General features: G+C 50.1%; 7 protein-coding genes across 7 annotated transcripts; 5 read left to right on the forward strand and 2 right to left on the reverse strand.

The window, feature by feature from the left end:
- Positions 1-990: 990 nt before the first annotated feature.
- On the forward strand, positions 991-1,875 carry TRIVIDRAFT_85708 (uncharacterized protein; the record flags this gene model as incomplete). Its single annotated transcript, XM_014105787.1, has 3 exons — positions 991-1,071; positions 1,157-1,206; positions 1,334-1,875. Coding segments are annotated over 3 exons (519 nt in total).
- A 610-nt stretch (positions 1,876-2,485) lies between these two features.
- On the forward strand, positions 2,486-3,302 carry TRIVIDRAFT_62836 (uncharacterized protein; the record flags this gene model as incomplete). The annotated part of the gene is made up of 2 exons (XM_014105788.1): positions 2,486-2,957; positions 3,034-3,302. The coding sequence occupies 2 exons, from the start codon at positions 2,486-2,488 to the stop codon at positions 3,300-3,302; spliced, it is 741 nt and encodes a 246-aa protein (XP_013961263.1).
- A 264-nt stretch (positions 3,303-3,566) lies between these two features.
- TRIVIDRAFT_215045 (uncharacterized protein) lies at positions 3,567-4,923 on the reverse strand (the record flags this gene model as incomplete). The annotated part of the gene is made up of 3 exons (XM_014105789.1): positions 3,567-4,111; positions 4,171-4,561; positions 4,620-4,923. 3 exons carry the CDS (start codon positions 4,825-4,827, stop codon positions 3,814-3,816), a joined length of 897 nt encoding a protein of 298 aa, XP_013961264.1.
- Positions 4,924-5,396: 473 nt separating this feature from the next.
- On the forward strand, positions 5,397-6,818 carry TRIVIDRAFT_73046 (uncharacterized protein; the record flags this gene model as incomplete). The annotated part of the gene is made up of 3 exons (XM_014105790.1): positions 5,397-5,900; positions 5,967-6,037; positions 6,159-6,818. 3 exons carry the CDS (start codon positions 5,771-5,773, stop codon positions 6,738-6,740), a joined length of 783 nt encoding a protein of 260 aa, XP_013961265.1.
- Positions 6,819-6,862: 44 nt separating this feature from the next.
- TRIVIDRAFT_62839 (uncharacterized protein) lies at positions 6,863-7,669 on the reverse strand (the record flags this gene model as incomplete). Its single annotated transcript, XM_014105791.1, has 2 exons — positions 6,863-7,591; positions 7,667-7,669. 2 exons carry the CDS (start codon positions 7,667-7,669, stop codon positions 6,863-6,865), a joined length of 732 nt encoding a protein of 243 aa, XP_013961266.1.
- Positions 7,670-8,487: 818 nt separating this feature from the next.
- On the forward strand, positions 8,488-10,041 carry TRIVIDRAFT_33515 (uncharacterized protein; the record flags this gene model as incomplete). Its single annotated transcript, XM_014105792.1, has 1 exon — positions 8,488-10,041. One exon carries the CDS (start codon positions 8,488-8,490, stop codon positions 10,039-10,041), a length of 1,554 nt encoding a protein of 517 aa, XP_013961267.1.
- Positions 10,042-10,805: 764 nt separating this feature from the next.
- TRIVIDRAFT_187993 (uncharacterized protein) lies at positions 10,806-12,556 on the forward strand (the record flags this gene model as incomplete). The annotated part of the gene is made up of 3 exons (XM_014105793.1): positions 10,806-11,094; positions 11,243-11,727; positions 11,786-12,556. 3 exons carry the CDS (start codon positions 10,806-10,808, stop codon positions 12,554-12,556), a joined length of 1,545 nt encoding a protein of 514 aa, XP_013961268.1.
- Positions 12,557-14,489: the final 1,933 nt, after the last annotated feature.

Below are 14,489 nucleotides of genomic sequence, written 5' to 3' on the forward strand. Positions count from 1 at the left end.
TTTGATGTTGGAGTTTTTAACTTTTTTAGCGGCGTGATGGTGTCGAGGACTCATGTGGAAGAGGCGTGTTGAGAGATACCATGATACCCGATTCACGGCGTTGGAATCATTTTTGCATTTCAGCGAAGATTGTTGTCGTTATACATAATACGGACGGCCGAATGGCGTTGTGTTATTGCATTCATGTTGACTCGCTGTCATGAAACAACTTCTTGTTTGTACCATTTTTTTTTTTTTTTCATCTTCTTTTTGTCTTCAGCATATACCTTTCGGGCTCACAAGCCATTTTTTTGTCATGACGATGAGTTGGGGGGAGATTATCGGTCATTTGAGATGAATAGCTCTTTTGTATTAAGCCAAATCAAATTATAAACCTGCGAAACTAGGTAGCATATTGCTTCTTTTGATGTGGGACTTGGTTGTGTGTGGATGTGGACGGGGAGGCATGGAACACAGTGCGATGATGGAGCGATACCATGCGATTCTCCGGTTTCTTGACCATCTGCCTAGTCGGCAGGCTCAATTAGCTCTGTGAAGCATGAATTGGAAAGATTAGCTTGTGATTCTGTGTGGGAAAGCAGAGCTAACGAGTAATGCGCCGACACAGATGCGGGAAACGTGTGGGTTATCAGGAGAGCAGAATCTTGGCCTCACTCACGATTGGAAACGCTCTGGTTGTCTCCAGCGGGCTTTTGTTTTCGCTAGACTACAAATACGGTGTTTAGCAGTTTTTATTAGTTTTTATTCCTAAAACATGCATATAATCCCTGTTCGATTGATGTAATGGAAGCCATTTGGTCATGCCAAGGCACGAGACGATCTGCGATGCCGAGGTCGAGCCGCATACGTCATCATCACGGTCTGAGACATGATTTAGTCTGGCTTTAGGCGTGACTTTGCGTTTGCGTCACATGAAGAGCTCAATTGGCTTTTTGGCTTAGTACTTAAGGCATTGAATCCCCTTTTCCTTTTGTATCGGGAAGTTAAATAAACAAATTCTCGCCAAATTCATCGCCCTGAGCTTCAACGCCAATTGCCGTGTTTGCCTTTTCAATTGATCAACATTGACCAGTGAGTGACGATGCGACTTGCTGAAGCTAGCTAGCATGGCAGACACTGTAAGATGATCACGGCACTAACATTGAACTGCGAATAGTGTCTTACGCCGACGCTGCTGCAAAGGGGGCCAGACAGACCCCTGAAGAGGTAAGCATTTCACAAGAGCAGTGAACTGCCTCTTGCCAAGCAAATACAACTCTTGAACAAGAAAAAACAAGAAAAAGACAGGAGAATAGCTTCAATATTAGCTCCGTTCTAATCGCTGATGTCATAGGCCGCCGCCCCTCAACAACCCGAAATCATCCCCAGTGAATCCGCCTCCACAGCATCTCTCATCGACGTCGACATGCCCAGCGTCCACACCGTCCGATCCGACTTTCTCGAGCAGGACATCCAAACGGAAACCCAAGCCGAGCGCATCAGACGCGAGGAAGAAGCCGCCCGCGCCAACCAGGCCGCCAAGAAAAAGGCCGCCGGCAAGGCCAGAAAGGCCGACTCCTGGGTCACGCGCCAGTTCTCCCAGCTCTCCGACAGCAGCGTCACTGCCATTGCCATTGCCAATTTCTTTGGCGTCGTGGGAGTGAGCGGCTTCTTGGGGTATCGCGCGTGGGGTTTGTATGAGAAGAGTCGGCTGGACTGGAAGCATGTGGGCGTTGGGTTTGGAGTTTTGGCTGCTGTTGGGGCTGTGGAGGCGGTGCTTGGACGTTATCTGTACAAGAGCAAGGAGCGAGATTCTTCATGAAGAGCAATGCCATGGTCAAAGATTGAATTTCGGTGATGACTACTTTTCCTGTTTTTGGTGTGGGCGTTTGGTTTAAGGGAGAGCTTGGCTGTCGACTCTTATCTCACCTCTGGTTATGGCCATCTTCATATGCTGCTATTGGCCGCTACATATTCAATAACGAACATAAAATAAATATTTAATCAAATTACTCTTGTACATACCGCTGTCACATCTCACATCATCAGCCATATACAAAAATGCCATATTCCTTGAGACAGTGCATCCCCCACGCCGCACAGCTCGTTCACATGCTCACCAGCCATCTTGAAATGTGACGTCATCGTCATCATCTCACGAAGCCCATCAGCTTTCGCATCATCTCCCTCTTCACAAACGCCAAAACACGATACAGCATAGAAACATCTCCCATACCAGCAAAATATCCTTCAACTAATCTTAATAATAAGGAGAGGAAAGAGAGGAAGAAATCTGCAAAGATTCAACAAAACAATCCGTAGCCCAGCCGAAGATACCGAACACGATTCCCCTTGATATATATAAGCTAGGTAGACAAAAAAAACCTCCCTATACCTCACAAATCAACATACCACAAACACCTACACACATATATATATCGCCCTCTCATCCTCCCCTCCTATGCTTCCGTTCAAATCAAAGTCCAAATCCCGCCTCAGCTCCGTCATGCACTCCCTCCGCCTCCGTCCCGCCCGCGACGAAGACGTCCCCGCCATGGCCGCCCTCGAAGTAGCCGCCTTCCTCGACAGCCCCATGCACAGGGCCATGTTCCCCAAGCGGCTGCGCATCAAGCCCGGCATCCAGGACCAGCTCGAATGGAACATTTCGCGCATGCGCAAGGGCCTGTCCGACCCGAACCTACACCACATCGTCGTTCTCACCGAGGCCCCCGAGAAGGGCGAGATCATCGTCGGGTGCGCAGAGTGGTCGGCGCCGGCGGCGGAAGAATGCGAGGCTGGAGAGGATGAAGAGGAGGGAAAGACTAACGAGGAAAAGGCAAAGGATATGGAGCTCAGACTGGCGAGATTGCCGCCGTTTCTGGACAAGGGCGCATTGCTGGATGCTAACGACGAGGTAATGGAGCTGATTGAAAAGTCCAAAGATGCGTTTCAGGGAGAGAACCGGCATAAGATGTGGAGTGAGTTACACATGTTCCCAGTATAGATGTCATCATGAGGAGGAGTGCCATGCTAATCATACACTTTGCTACATAGCTCTCAACTCCATCTCAGTAGACGGCGACTATCGAGGCATCGGCATCGGCAAGATGATGACGCGGTGGGGAATGGAGCGAGCAGACCATGACAAGACGGGCATATGGATCATCTCATCTTCCCTAGGCCAGCAGCTGTACAAGTCGCTGGGATTCAGACAAGTCGCCGAGGGGTCGAGAATGGGCGAGCCGCAGTATCTCATGCTCAAGTTTTACGATCCTGGACCCGAGCACAACGGCACGAGTACGGCGGCACGAGGGGCACGATAAGATGAGAGAGAGAGCGCGAAGCGGAATTTGGCGTTTGATTGGATGGATAGAAGGCGTTGGGCTTTGGTCATTGCATCTCTCGCATGAGTGTATCCGTCTAGGTGCTTTAGAGTCATTTTAGCATAGGTAGGGAGTATGTGTTTACGTGCATGATTTTCAGCATGATGTTGGTGTCGTTTCTCCAGACCTTCACCTCCTGCCAGGATCCCCCACTCAGTTATAAGCTACTTTGCGCTCGACTGCTACTGGCAATGCTCTAGATTTCAAAGTTGAATGTCGTAAATTAGCCCCCTAGTTTATACAATGTAGATGCGAGCCGTCTACCGTCCTATGACCTTTTTTTCCGCACCCATTCATACAGCGTTGGATACATCAGGCCCCTTTACCAAGAGGTGCCTGCTTAGAATACACTGAAAACAATCCCATAGGATCGATTGCCTTCTTTTAGCTCCGTCCATTCCCACACCCCGCCTTTTATTTTATTCTATTCGTTTCGTTTCCTCGTCCGCTCTTAGTTCTTCTTCTGTTCTGTGGCATCCTCAGTCACCCTTGGGGCTGAGTTCTCGACCAGCTTGACTCCGGGAAGGTTGTCTGTCTCCGCGCCATCCGAGTTACGGCTCTTGGCTGGGCTGTCCTCTCGGAGTTGTTGTCGGTCCTCGACGGGGGCCTCGGGGGCCTCGGGGGCTGCCACAGCCGCCGCAGGAGCAGCAGAAGCCGCCTCGTCGCTGCCTTCAGCCTCAGCATTGTCGGCCTCTTCGAGCTCGGAGCCGTAGATCTCAGGGTACTTTCGGAAACATTCTTGCATGCCCCTACAATGCTATTAGTCAAAATCTCTCGGTTTGGTATATATCACCCAGGCTGCTCATACTGGAACTTTTCAATGCAATCCATGCCCTTGGGCTCCTCGGTCGAGTATACGAAGCAGCTGAAGGCAGTCTTGAACTCTTCTCCGCAGGGGCCATGGGCCATGCCACCAAGGCAGGGGCAGTCCCAGTTGATCTCTCCAGTCTCCGGGTTGAAAGCTCCCTCCTGGCTGGCCTCCTCCTCCAGGGCCTCGGGTCCGCCAAAGCCGGCAGCGCTCTGAGCAGGTGCTTCTGACTTGGCATCAGTCTTGGGAGCATCGGTCTTGGGCGTCTCTGCCTTTGTGGCAACCACCTCCACAGGCTTGGGGCTAACTTCCTTTCGCTTTTTCTCGATCAAGGCGTCGACGGTGGGCAGGTCGTTATCGGTATAAGGCGCAGGGACGGGCAGGGCGTGAGCTGCTCCACGAATTAGCAAAACAAGACACTTACATGCGGGATGAATATTATGGCATACCCTCAGCCTCATCAGCAAAGACGGAGCTCGTGTTATAGTAGTAAACACCAGCAACCGCCAAACCCCATCGAACAGCAGAGCTCTTCCATGACCGAGCCTTGTCTGCGGGAGCAGTTGAGGCAAATCGCCGGGGAGCCGTCCGAACGAGCGAAGTGCGCAAACCGCTAACCGCGGGCCGTGAGGCCGTTCTCAGAGCTGCACGATACATTGTGACGAAGTGATGATGTGGATGGGCAAGCCGAGAGATCAATGAGGGGAAGAGGAGGAAGATGACCAAGGAGAGCAGCAGCAATGCCTGCGCAGGCTGGATATGTAATCGCGGAAAAAAAAGACCTGGATCGGCTCCATGACAAAATCGCCAGATTGGTCAGCCAGTCTATCTCCAAGTCCGCAGAAGAGCTTGCGCCGGTGCGAAAAATTGGGCTTGTGTAGCCGACTATTATCCGCGTTGCCGCAGTGGGTCATCCCGGCTGCTGGAGGTACATGTGAATGTACCGCAACATGATGAGCTGAACCGAATGCATTGCAGGCTGCAAACAGCAAGGCGATCAATTGCCCGACCTGGTACTTGGAGGTACTCGTACTTGTGTGCGCTCATGTGATATCCGATGATCTGCAAGCCATTGAGGCCTCGATAATGTACTTGTCAAGTGAATTAAATTAAACTCAAGCAACAAGAAGAAGAAGAAGAATATTACTAACTCTTCTTTAAACTCACCACCCCCAACAACAACAGCTCGTGGTCTTTCTTTGTTTGTTTCAAATTCCTGCTACATCATTTCTGACTAAGCACTCTCTTGAAACAAGCCTCTGGTACCTGCAGTATCCCGTGCTGAGCGCGGCCAGGGGCCTGTCGCAGGTGGTGAGCTTTGACTGTGGCCATTGCTCAGATCAAAGCTGAGCTCCTGTCCCTTTACGAGCTGAAATCCCAGGTCGTACAAGCTCAGCAACAACTTCGGAGGGAGCGAGATTAGTGGCTGCTTTTTAACTCTTCCATTGATAAATAGCGCCCCTCCTCGTCATATGCGCATGAGTTGATGCAGCTTCTTCTCAGCTCTCAACGCCCTTCGCATTCCTTTTCTCTTTGATCCTCCCCCCACCAACAAACAAGCAAACAAACGCCAGCAAACAACCCTAAACTCGTGCTCGTGATGGCTTCGGTGTTCGAGTGGCAGCCTAACAGGTTTCTGCAGGACCATCGAGGTTCGCAGCCTTTCGCCCTCCTGGTGCTCAACCAGCCGCTCAAGAATGGCAGCAACCTGCGCAAGCTCTGGAGAAACTGTATGTCCAAATATTGCCCCTCCATGCGCAAGAAAAATGCCAACATAATGCTGACACTCGACACAGCTGCTCTCCGCGTAGCTGCTGATGGAGGCGCCAACCGTCTTCATGAGCTCTCTTCATTTCAGGGCAAATTTGTGAGTCTTCATTTTCATCACGCCGTGTTTCGTCATTGGGTTTTAAGCTTTTTAATTTTCTCATTCTTTGAGAGACTATCGTGACGTGATTACGAACTGCGCCTAACAATATATTCTGTAGTCGAACCTTCAAGTCATCATTGGCGATCTCGATTCATTGAGGCCGCAAGTTCACGATTTCTACACCTCCCAGCACAACCCCGCTCAGGTTATCCACGATACCGACCAAGAGACCACCGACTTTGGCAAGGCCATCGCCTGGATCCGTAAAACGCAGCCCACCGGAACCGACATCATCGCCCTGGGTGGCATTGGTGGTCGTATTGATCAGGGCCTCAGTCAGCTCCACCACCTCTACCTCTTCCAGTCCGATCCTGCGTACGCAGATGGCCGTGTTTACCTTCTCTCCGGGTCCAGCTTGACCTTTCTCTTAAAGGCTGGCACTCATCGCATCCAGGTCAAAGAGGATGGTGAAGAAGAGGTGTTTGGCAAGCACGTTGGCATCATCCCGCTCCAGGAACCAAGCCGCATCACAACCAAGGGACTGGAGTGGGATGTCACCGACTGGGAAACGCGGATGGGTGGCAGAGTCAGCACTAGCAACCATGTTCTTCCAGAAACCAAGGTCGTCGAGGTGCAGACGACAAAGGATGTCCTCTTTACGATAGCGCTGAGGACTATAGATGGTGAGGAAGACGGATAAAGCATATGCTTGGAAGGGATATTTCCACCATCTTTTGATAGCTTCCAAAAAATTATGAATGGCCTTTTTTTCTTTGATATCCATACCTAACGCCATGGCGCCTCTCCGCATGCTACTTTCCATCATCGTAAAAAGTGAAGAACGAGCCAGCAAAACAAGAAGAAGATAATGACTCCCGCGACAAATATCCATTTGTCCTCTCGGGCACGGCGCTCGACCATGCGGATTGTGTCGCCGCTCACGCCCAGTGTGTTGGCAATGCCGTACAGTCGCTTCTGTGTGTTTTTGAGCGTTTCGCGCTGCTGGCCCAAATCTCCCAGCACGGCTTGTCCCCGCGCGATGAAGTCGTCCAAGGCATGGTTCGTATTATTGAAGAAGTTTTGTTCTCGGAAAGCATGGGCCTCACGCATCTCATCGCCCGCGCCCGTTGTCAGCGAAGTACTGTTTGAACTTGTATGTCGCGGCTGGAAAGATGAATGCGTAGTCGTTGGGGCGGCATTGGCGTAAGGATTCTCCGGTGTAGCATTATACGGTCTTCTCCCGAGCAGCTCTGACCGGTTATGATTGTGTTGCGCCTCCTCCCTGGTCCTCTTCACCACATCGAGGCTGCCACGGAACTCGGACAGCTCCTCGCGAAACTTCTTGACACGCTCGTATGCCTCCTCCTGTTTCTTGGGCACAATCTCGTGGCGCGCAAGGTTGTGGTATTCGTCGAGCGACTTGGAAAAGGACGTCAAGGAAACGGATACGCTTCCAATCTCGGCGGGTGTTGGTAGATTCTTGGATTCGAGGTTGGAGAGGTCACTGCGGATGGCCTTGCTCTGCCGCAGCACTGTGTTGTAGGCGACATTCTGGGGGGGTCCAGTTAGTAAAATTAAAACATAATATAGTTGTATACACTATTGCGAATCTGATCTCCTACTTACCATCTTGACGAAACTGAAGATTTATGGATGCAGGACTTAATCTGATGCCCCTTTGAGGAGCTATTCATCCACCAGAGGTTCATAATAGGTGCCTGTTTAGTGGCCACATCGCTGTAATTCCACGGAACCAGTGGTTTTTCCATGCCGCCGCGCCAAAGGTACAAAGGCCATGTATCTTTTCTCTGCGTCTTCTTTTGGTGGATCAAAGATCGCTGCTGTGGGGTCGACCATCTCCATCAACGGGTAAAAGAAAAAACAAAGCCCGGCTTGGCAACATTGAATCAGACGAAGATGCATCTTTTAATGCATTGCAAAGTCCTAATACGATGAATTAGATTACTTTACTTCCCCTGTATAGAGCTGATCATGGCACTGAGAAGCTGGCCAGCGCGGTGCCTGTCACTAGAATCCAGCATAACCTCAAAGCGCACCAAGGATACGCAACAAATATCAACAACTTACATCCTCCTCGATCGCCATTGCATTATCTATTTTCGGCATGAAAACACTTCGTCCGATAAACGGAAGCTCCCTTTGAGCTTTGGACCACAAAATGACCTGTAGAAAAGCGTTTCAGCGTGATAAATTACCTCTTTGGGGAGACGGCTTGATTTTGCCGATCTCGGTACCGAGCGCGGCGACATCTTCACGGCTCACAGTTGCCGAATACTGACCGATAGAATGGAGAGGGAGTTGGATTTTTTCTTTTCCTGATCTTATCCCCGATGTGAGATTTCTTCATAAGCTCCCATCTTCCAACTGTCAACTGTCAACTCTAAAGCTTCGCAGGAGATGAGAACAGCATCATCTGTATAAGCGTCATGGGCTCATCACCAGAGGACACGACAAGCGCTTCAGAGTCGGACAAGCACCGGCTCTCAGTTGATCTCGCCGACCCTGAAAAACAGCCCGTGCCTGTGGAAGAAACGATTCCCCCTCCATACTCCGTCTTCACAACATGGCAGAAGCGAATGTTGGCTCTGGCAGCCGCCTCCACGGCCTTCTTCTCTCCTATATCAGCTCAAATCTACTTGCCGGCGTTGACACAGCTCTCAGATGAGCTCGATGTCTCCAGCACCAAGATCAACCTCACCATTACGACTTATATGATCTTTCAGGGCATCACTCCAATGTTCCTCGGGTCTCTAGCAGACAGTGGTGGAAGGCGGCCGGCATACATCGTCTGCTTCGTGATATACATTGGCGCCAATATTGGTCTTGCTCTAGCTCCCAGCTATGGTGCGATTCTCGGTCTCAGATGTCTTCAATCGGCTGGCTCAAGCACCACTGTGGCGTTGTGTATGGCCGTCGTGGCCGATGTCATCACATCTGCCGAGCGAGGTCAATACGTCGGCTTCACTGTAGTGCCAGTAGTTCTCGCCCCAGCACTTGGTCCTATCATTGGAGGAGCCCTGTCTCAGACGCTCGGCTGGAGGGCCATATTTTGGTTCTTGACTATCATGGCAGGGGTGACGCTATTCCTCATTGCCATGTTTCTGCCCGAGACCTGCCGCCATATTGTCGGCGACGGCTCCATCTACCCACCGCCGCTATACAGATCAGGATGGCAGATCCTAACGTCACACCGAAACAAGAATCGTAAAGCTCCACCACCAGAAAACAAGTTCAAATTCAAGCCTCCCAATATCTTGGGCTCTCTGCTCATGCTGCTGGAGAAGGAGACAGGATTGCTCCTCAGCACCAGCAGTCTTATCTTTGCAGGGTTCTACTGCATCGCCACCGCAATGCCCACTCTGTTTAAAGACTTGTATGGTTACGACGAGATTACGGTGGGATTGATGTACTTGCCATTGGCGTTTGGCTCGATTCTTGCCGCCATGATAGTCGGTCCTGGAATCAACTGGAACTATAAACGACACTGCCAGAAGCTCGGCATCCCTCTAGATCGCAGCCGCCAGCAGGATCTTTCCAACTTCCCCATTGAGCGTGTGCGTCTAGAGATTGGATTACCGCTTCTTGGTGTTAGTGGCCTTTCCCTCATCGGCTGGGGATGGGCCATGAAATCCGTCGTTCATGTTTCTGTCCCTTGCATCATCAGCTGTCTGATGGGCATGGGCATGATTGGCTTCAACAATACCTCCAACACTTTGCTTGTCGACATTCATCCTGGAAAAGCTGGCACTGCAACTGCCGCAAACAACTTTACTCGATGCCTGGTCGGGGCTGGCGCCAGTGCCGCTATTGTTCCCCTGATGGACGCCATTGGTGTTGGTTGGTCTTTTACTATGCTTGGTCTCATTTACGCGGTTTGCTCTTTGCCTCTGATGCTCATCATGGTGAAAGGCATCTCTTGGCGGGCCGAGAAGAAGGCAAAGGAAGAGCGCAAACAGAAGAAAAAGGAAGAAACCTCGTAGTCATGGTGAAATGAAATGCAGAGTAAAATGATGATAGATGTGGACGGAAACTGCCCGGAGGCGCTATTCGTCGAGATACCCATTTCTCTTAGTTCAAAAGCATGCGAAAGATGCACGTACTTGCATTGCAGCGATTTACTTGGACACTTTTTAATATAATTCATATAGACTATTCATCAATTATTTACAACTCAGGTGCTTATCGTAAACTGCTCTTCCATAGACTATCTTTTTGAACTAGTGATGATGTCTTTAATTTAAACTTAAGAAATGAACTTGACTTATTGAGATATTTACTAGATGAAGATTCATGTAAGTCTCCGTTTTTGTAGATTGAACACACATCCTTTTTGGTTTATTTTCAACAATACCTCTTACGTTCCGCATCGGCGCCCTTAGTCTCGGTGGTGTCTTTAAAAAGCACATACAGGAAAATTAGTGATTAAAACAAGGTAGCTACAGCTTAAATTAGCATGCTCCTTTCTCTACTTCAACTTTTATTGCAGTATGTTGCTGTGAACAGACTCTAGGAACACCTACCCTGAAGCGATCACCAAACTCCTGTTAGTGAATAAGCCTCGATACAAGCATGTACAGACTTCAGGCAGATTACTAAGCAGAAACTCGAACTAAACGATGAGGCTGTCCACAGTTCTGGCTCTAAAAATATGATTTGGAAGCGCGGCAAAAATATCACGAGCCATGGGATATCTCGACTGATTATTTTCTCGTGTTTAACCGGCTGAATGTGCTGTGGGAGGGAAATGGGATCCGGCCTGGTGTGGACTTCTGTATGGGCTCTGTGTTACAGCACTGGTGTATTGGTCCTGAGCATCACGACCATCATTTTGTATAGGCTGTTTCTTCACCCGCTTTCACGAGTCCCTGGTCCGAGACTTGCCGCCGTATCCAACATATGGCATGCGTATCACGCTCGAAATGGACGCATGTTCGAATTGGGCCGGACACTGCACCGGCAGTATGGTGAAGTAGTCCGGGTTGGGCCTAATGAGCTGTGGTTCAACAGCACAGAAGCCTTTGACAAAATTTACAGTATGTAAATGATGTATGGACGATGCCCTTTGGCATATACAGACTTACAATTCTCAAAGGTAGCACAAAAGGATTCGAAAAGACGGATTTTTACTGTATGTTGAGCCAAGCAACATGGTGACTACTGTGTGCTGACAGCTGGCTGTAGTAGCAACGAGCCTGATTACGCCCAAGATAGATTGCTTCTTGAGACCTCATTTTGCCGATGGCTTGGATCTACTCTCTGAGAGAAACATGAAGCGCTACCGCCTTCAAAGGCGATTAATTGGGCGAGTTTACCAAACGGCCAATGTTACCAAATTCGAAGCAGCAGTCGACGATGTCATCAAGCAAGCGATTGCTCGACTGGAAGCCTTGGATGGTGCTGAGATAGACCTGAAAGAATGGATGCATATCATCGCCGTGGAGTGTCTTGGGGCTTCAGTTGTCTCTTGGTCCCCAGGACTGCTCAAAGCTGGAACAGACTGGGGTTCCAGCGCCCATAGTTACCTTGGCTGGAGAAGGAAGAGCGTCATGGGTCTCTTCCCAACTCTAACCAAGTTGACGCTGCGTTCGAACTACTTCGAGTGGATATTCAGGGATGTCTGGGACCTGAAGTATGTTGCTTCGCCCAACTTCAGATCATTCTTTCCTGTGAGTTGCAACCACTGCACAACAATCCTTCAAAGACTCTTACTCATCTTCATACTAGGATGTGGGCAAGCGAATCTCTCGAAGGATCAAATCTGCCTTGAAACCAAATGCTTCTAAAGATAACCGGGCTGATCTGCTGGCAGATCTAATCCAGCTTCATAATGACAAGCCTGATTTCACTGAGAGCTATCTCAGGAAAATGGCTGTGACCAATTTTGGAGCGGGACATGAGACAATGGCATCGACTTTGACGTCGATTTTCACCATGATTGGCACTCATGATGACGTACAGAAGAAAGTGAAACAAGAGATTCGGGGTGCCACAGATGCTTCGTCATATGCAGGTACAAGTCAACTGCAATATACGCGTGCAGCAATAAGAGAGGCCATGCGCCTCCATCCGGTCCTGAGCATGTCGCTTCCTCGTCGCGTTCCTGATATGGGCTCACACATTCACGGTTACTTCATCCCAGGAGGCACGACAGTCGGGTGCAACCCCGTGGCGTTGCATCGAAATGCAAATATCGTGATAGGACCAGATCCAGAGGCCTACCACCCGGACCGCTGGCTCGGTGGCGAGACTTTGGACATGCGCCTCATGGACCGATACAGCCTCAACTGGGGCGGCGGACCGAGGACTTGTCCGGGGAAGAACTTGGCCGAAATGGTTGTTTATAAAGTGGTATCAGCCTTGTTAGAACGATTCGATGTGGAGGTGGCAACACCGCCGGAAATTGGGCAGCCCTCATACTTTCTGTCAATGATCACGGGGGTCAAGGCCCGGTTCTCGTCTGTCGCTCCACAGATGGCGGGGAAAGATTACCTCTAAGAACTGAATTATGTGGCCAACATGGAGTATTAGCTCAAGCAGTACGAGGTGCCAGTAGTACATTTCTTTTGGGCTCTACCGGCATTGGGTTGAACAATGGCAAGGTTGTGGTTTCTGTCGGGATTAAACACCAGCCGGGCAGTTGTGTCGGCTTTTCGTGCTAAAATCCGCCGAAGATGCAGCTGAAAAGGAGTACAGAATGTCACCCATGCAGAATTCCGTTTCATTTGGCGTCATTCAGATAAGGCAACTCTGTTGTGGTTGTTGCATTGCTCGGGAAAGTCAATGTTACTTGCAGTTATGCCAAAGACTTGGCTTCCAACGTCAATCCTTTGGCCGTTGTTTGGCTGTTTCAGCGTCGCATTGCGCATATCAAATGACATCTCCGAACCCAAATTTGATGATCCTTCTCACGTTATGCTAATGTACTCGTAGGCGCTAATGCCGTATGGAAGTAGTGCCGTGCATTCATCACATTTGACCAACACTTCACCTCCAAATGCCAAGGAGTGGATGGTGGAGCCGAGCGTATTGCTAACGGAGATGGGCAACGAAGAAGGAAAAGCGTAGTTGCTTGAGGTCTTATCAAGCCTGCAAAAGTGGTTTCAGAGGCTCATGGCAAGGTGATGGTTGACTGAGACAACAGTTGACAAGGTGGCTTCAGCCACGAGCAGAGTTTTCACTCGCGACTAAGGTTAGACTTTCAGCTGAGTACGAAGAGGTGTGTTCGCGCCTCGGCCCTCTCACTGGTCAGATCGGGACAAGTGACGAGGCGGCAAAATTCGAATGTTCGGCGAACCGCCACATTAATGGCTTCGCCCTCGGGGACGCCTTTGAAAGAAGACGGGCGCTGCTTTCTGCCATCCAACATTGTGTCGGTCCAAGCCAACGATGCGCCATCCCCGCTTCTTTGTGCACCCCGGACATGCCTAGAAATGATATCGAAGCTTTCCATTCGTGGCGTTCTTAGAGGACAACAAATGGCCGAACGACTTGGCCAGAAACAGCCGAGGACTGGTCAGACTACCCCCACTTAGACGCTTGAGGCTCTTGGCGCGTCTGTCTGTAATAACCTTGTTCGGAAAGGTGGTGACGGGCTGATATTAACTGTTCCATGCGAATTACTTGGAACGGTACTCGTACTCATACTGAATCAAGATGGTTAATGACTTCGTACAAGAATCAAGGCGGGTTCTGCCAAGTGATAAAGCAACCGACTAGCACCAATGAGCAACTAACCGGCCATGATAAGACAGGATGATGATGCGCCCACCAGGCTGTAACAGCTGACGATGTCAGGTAACGACGAAATGACGGACTCTTATTAGGTAGAAGCTGCGGCTGAAAGTGTCCCAAAAGAGGCCCCTGGTTCGATCTGAACCTGCGGAATCCTTTCAGACCCCAAATCCAAACGGCATGCCATGGTTAGCCGTCTCTGGCCGCCGTGCGCTAGCAAAATAGGCTTTTCTTGGTCCTGGTAGGGCAGAAGGAGTTTGCGATGAGAATGCGAATACCTGTAGCATCATAACCATGACTGATGCTGATCTCTACTGGCTGAACAATCACAATCTCTACCCCGTATGGGGTAATCCAGATTTCTTGGCTCGTCTCGACGTCAAAATCCCAAAGATTGGGTGAAGCTCGGCTTCTCCCCAGATATTCCCCAATATCTTGACTAACAGATTGCTCTGCATCCCCATCACAGGATTGACACAAAGGGGCCATTACGAGAAGTTTTGCACGCAGTGGCAATAGGCCCACAAAACCCCGTATGATTCTGAGATAAACATGTGCAACAAGAGAGTTGCCATGACTGGGTGTTGTGGGCCTCGGGCAGCCGGTAGGGTTGCATCCATCGGTTTGGAGAGGCCTCTCCTCCTCACAACCATGAGCGTGAAGCTGCAGAGAGTCGATCGCGAAGAGTAGCGCTGCT

Source organism: Trichoderma virens, assembly GCF_000170995.1.
Source record: "Trichoderma virens Gv29-8 chromosome Unknown TRIVIscaffold_1, whole genome shotgun sequence".
NCBI classification, from domain to species: Eukaryota; Fungi; Ascomycota; class Sordariomycetes; order Hypocreales; family Hypocreaceae; genus Trichoderma; species Trichoderma virens.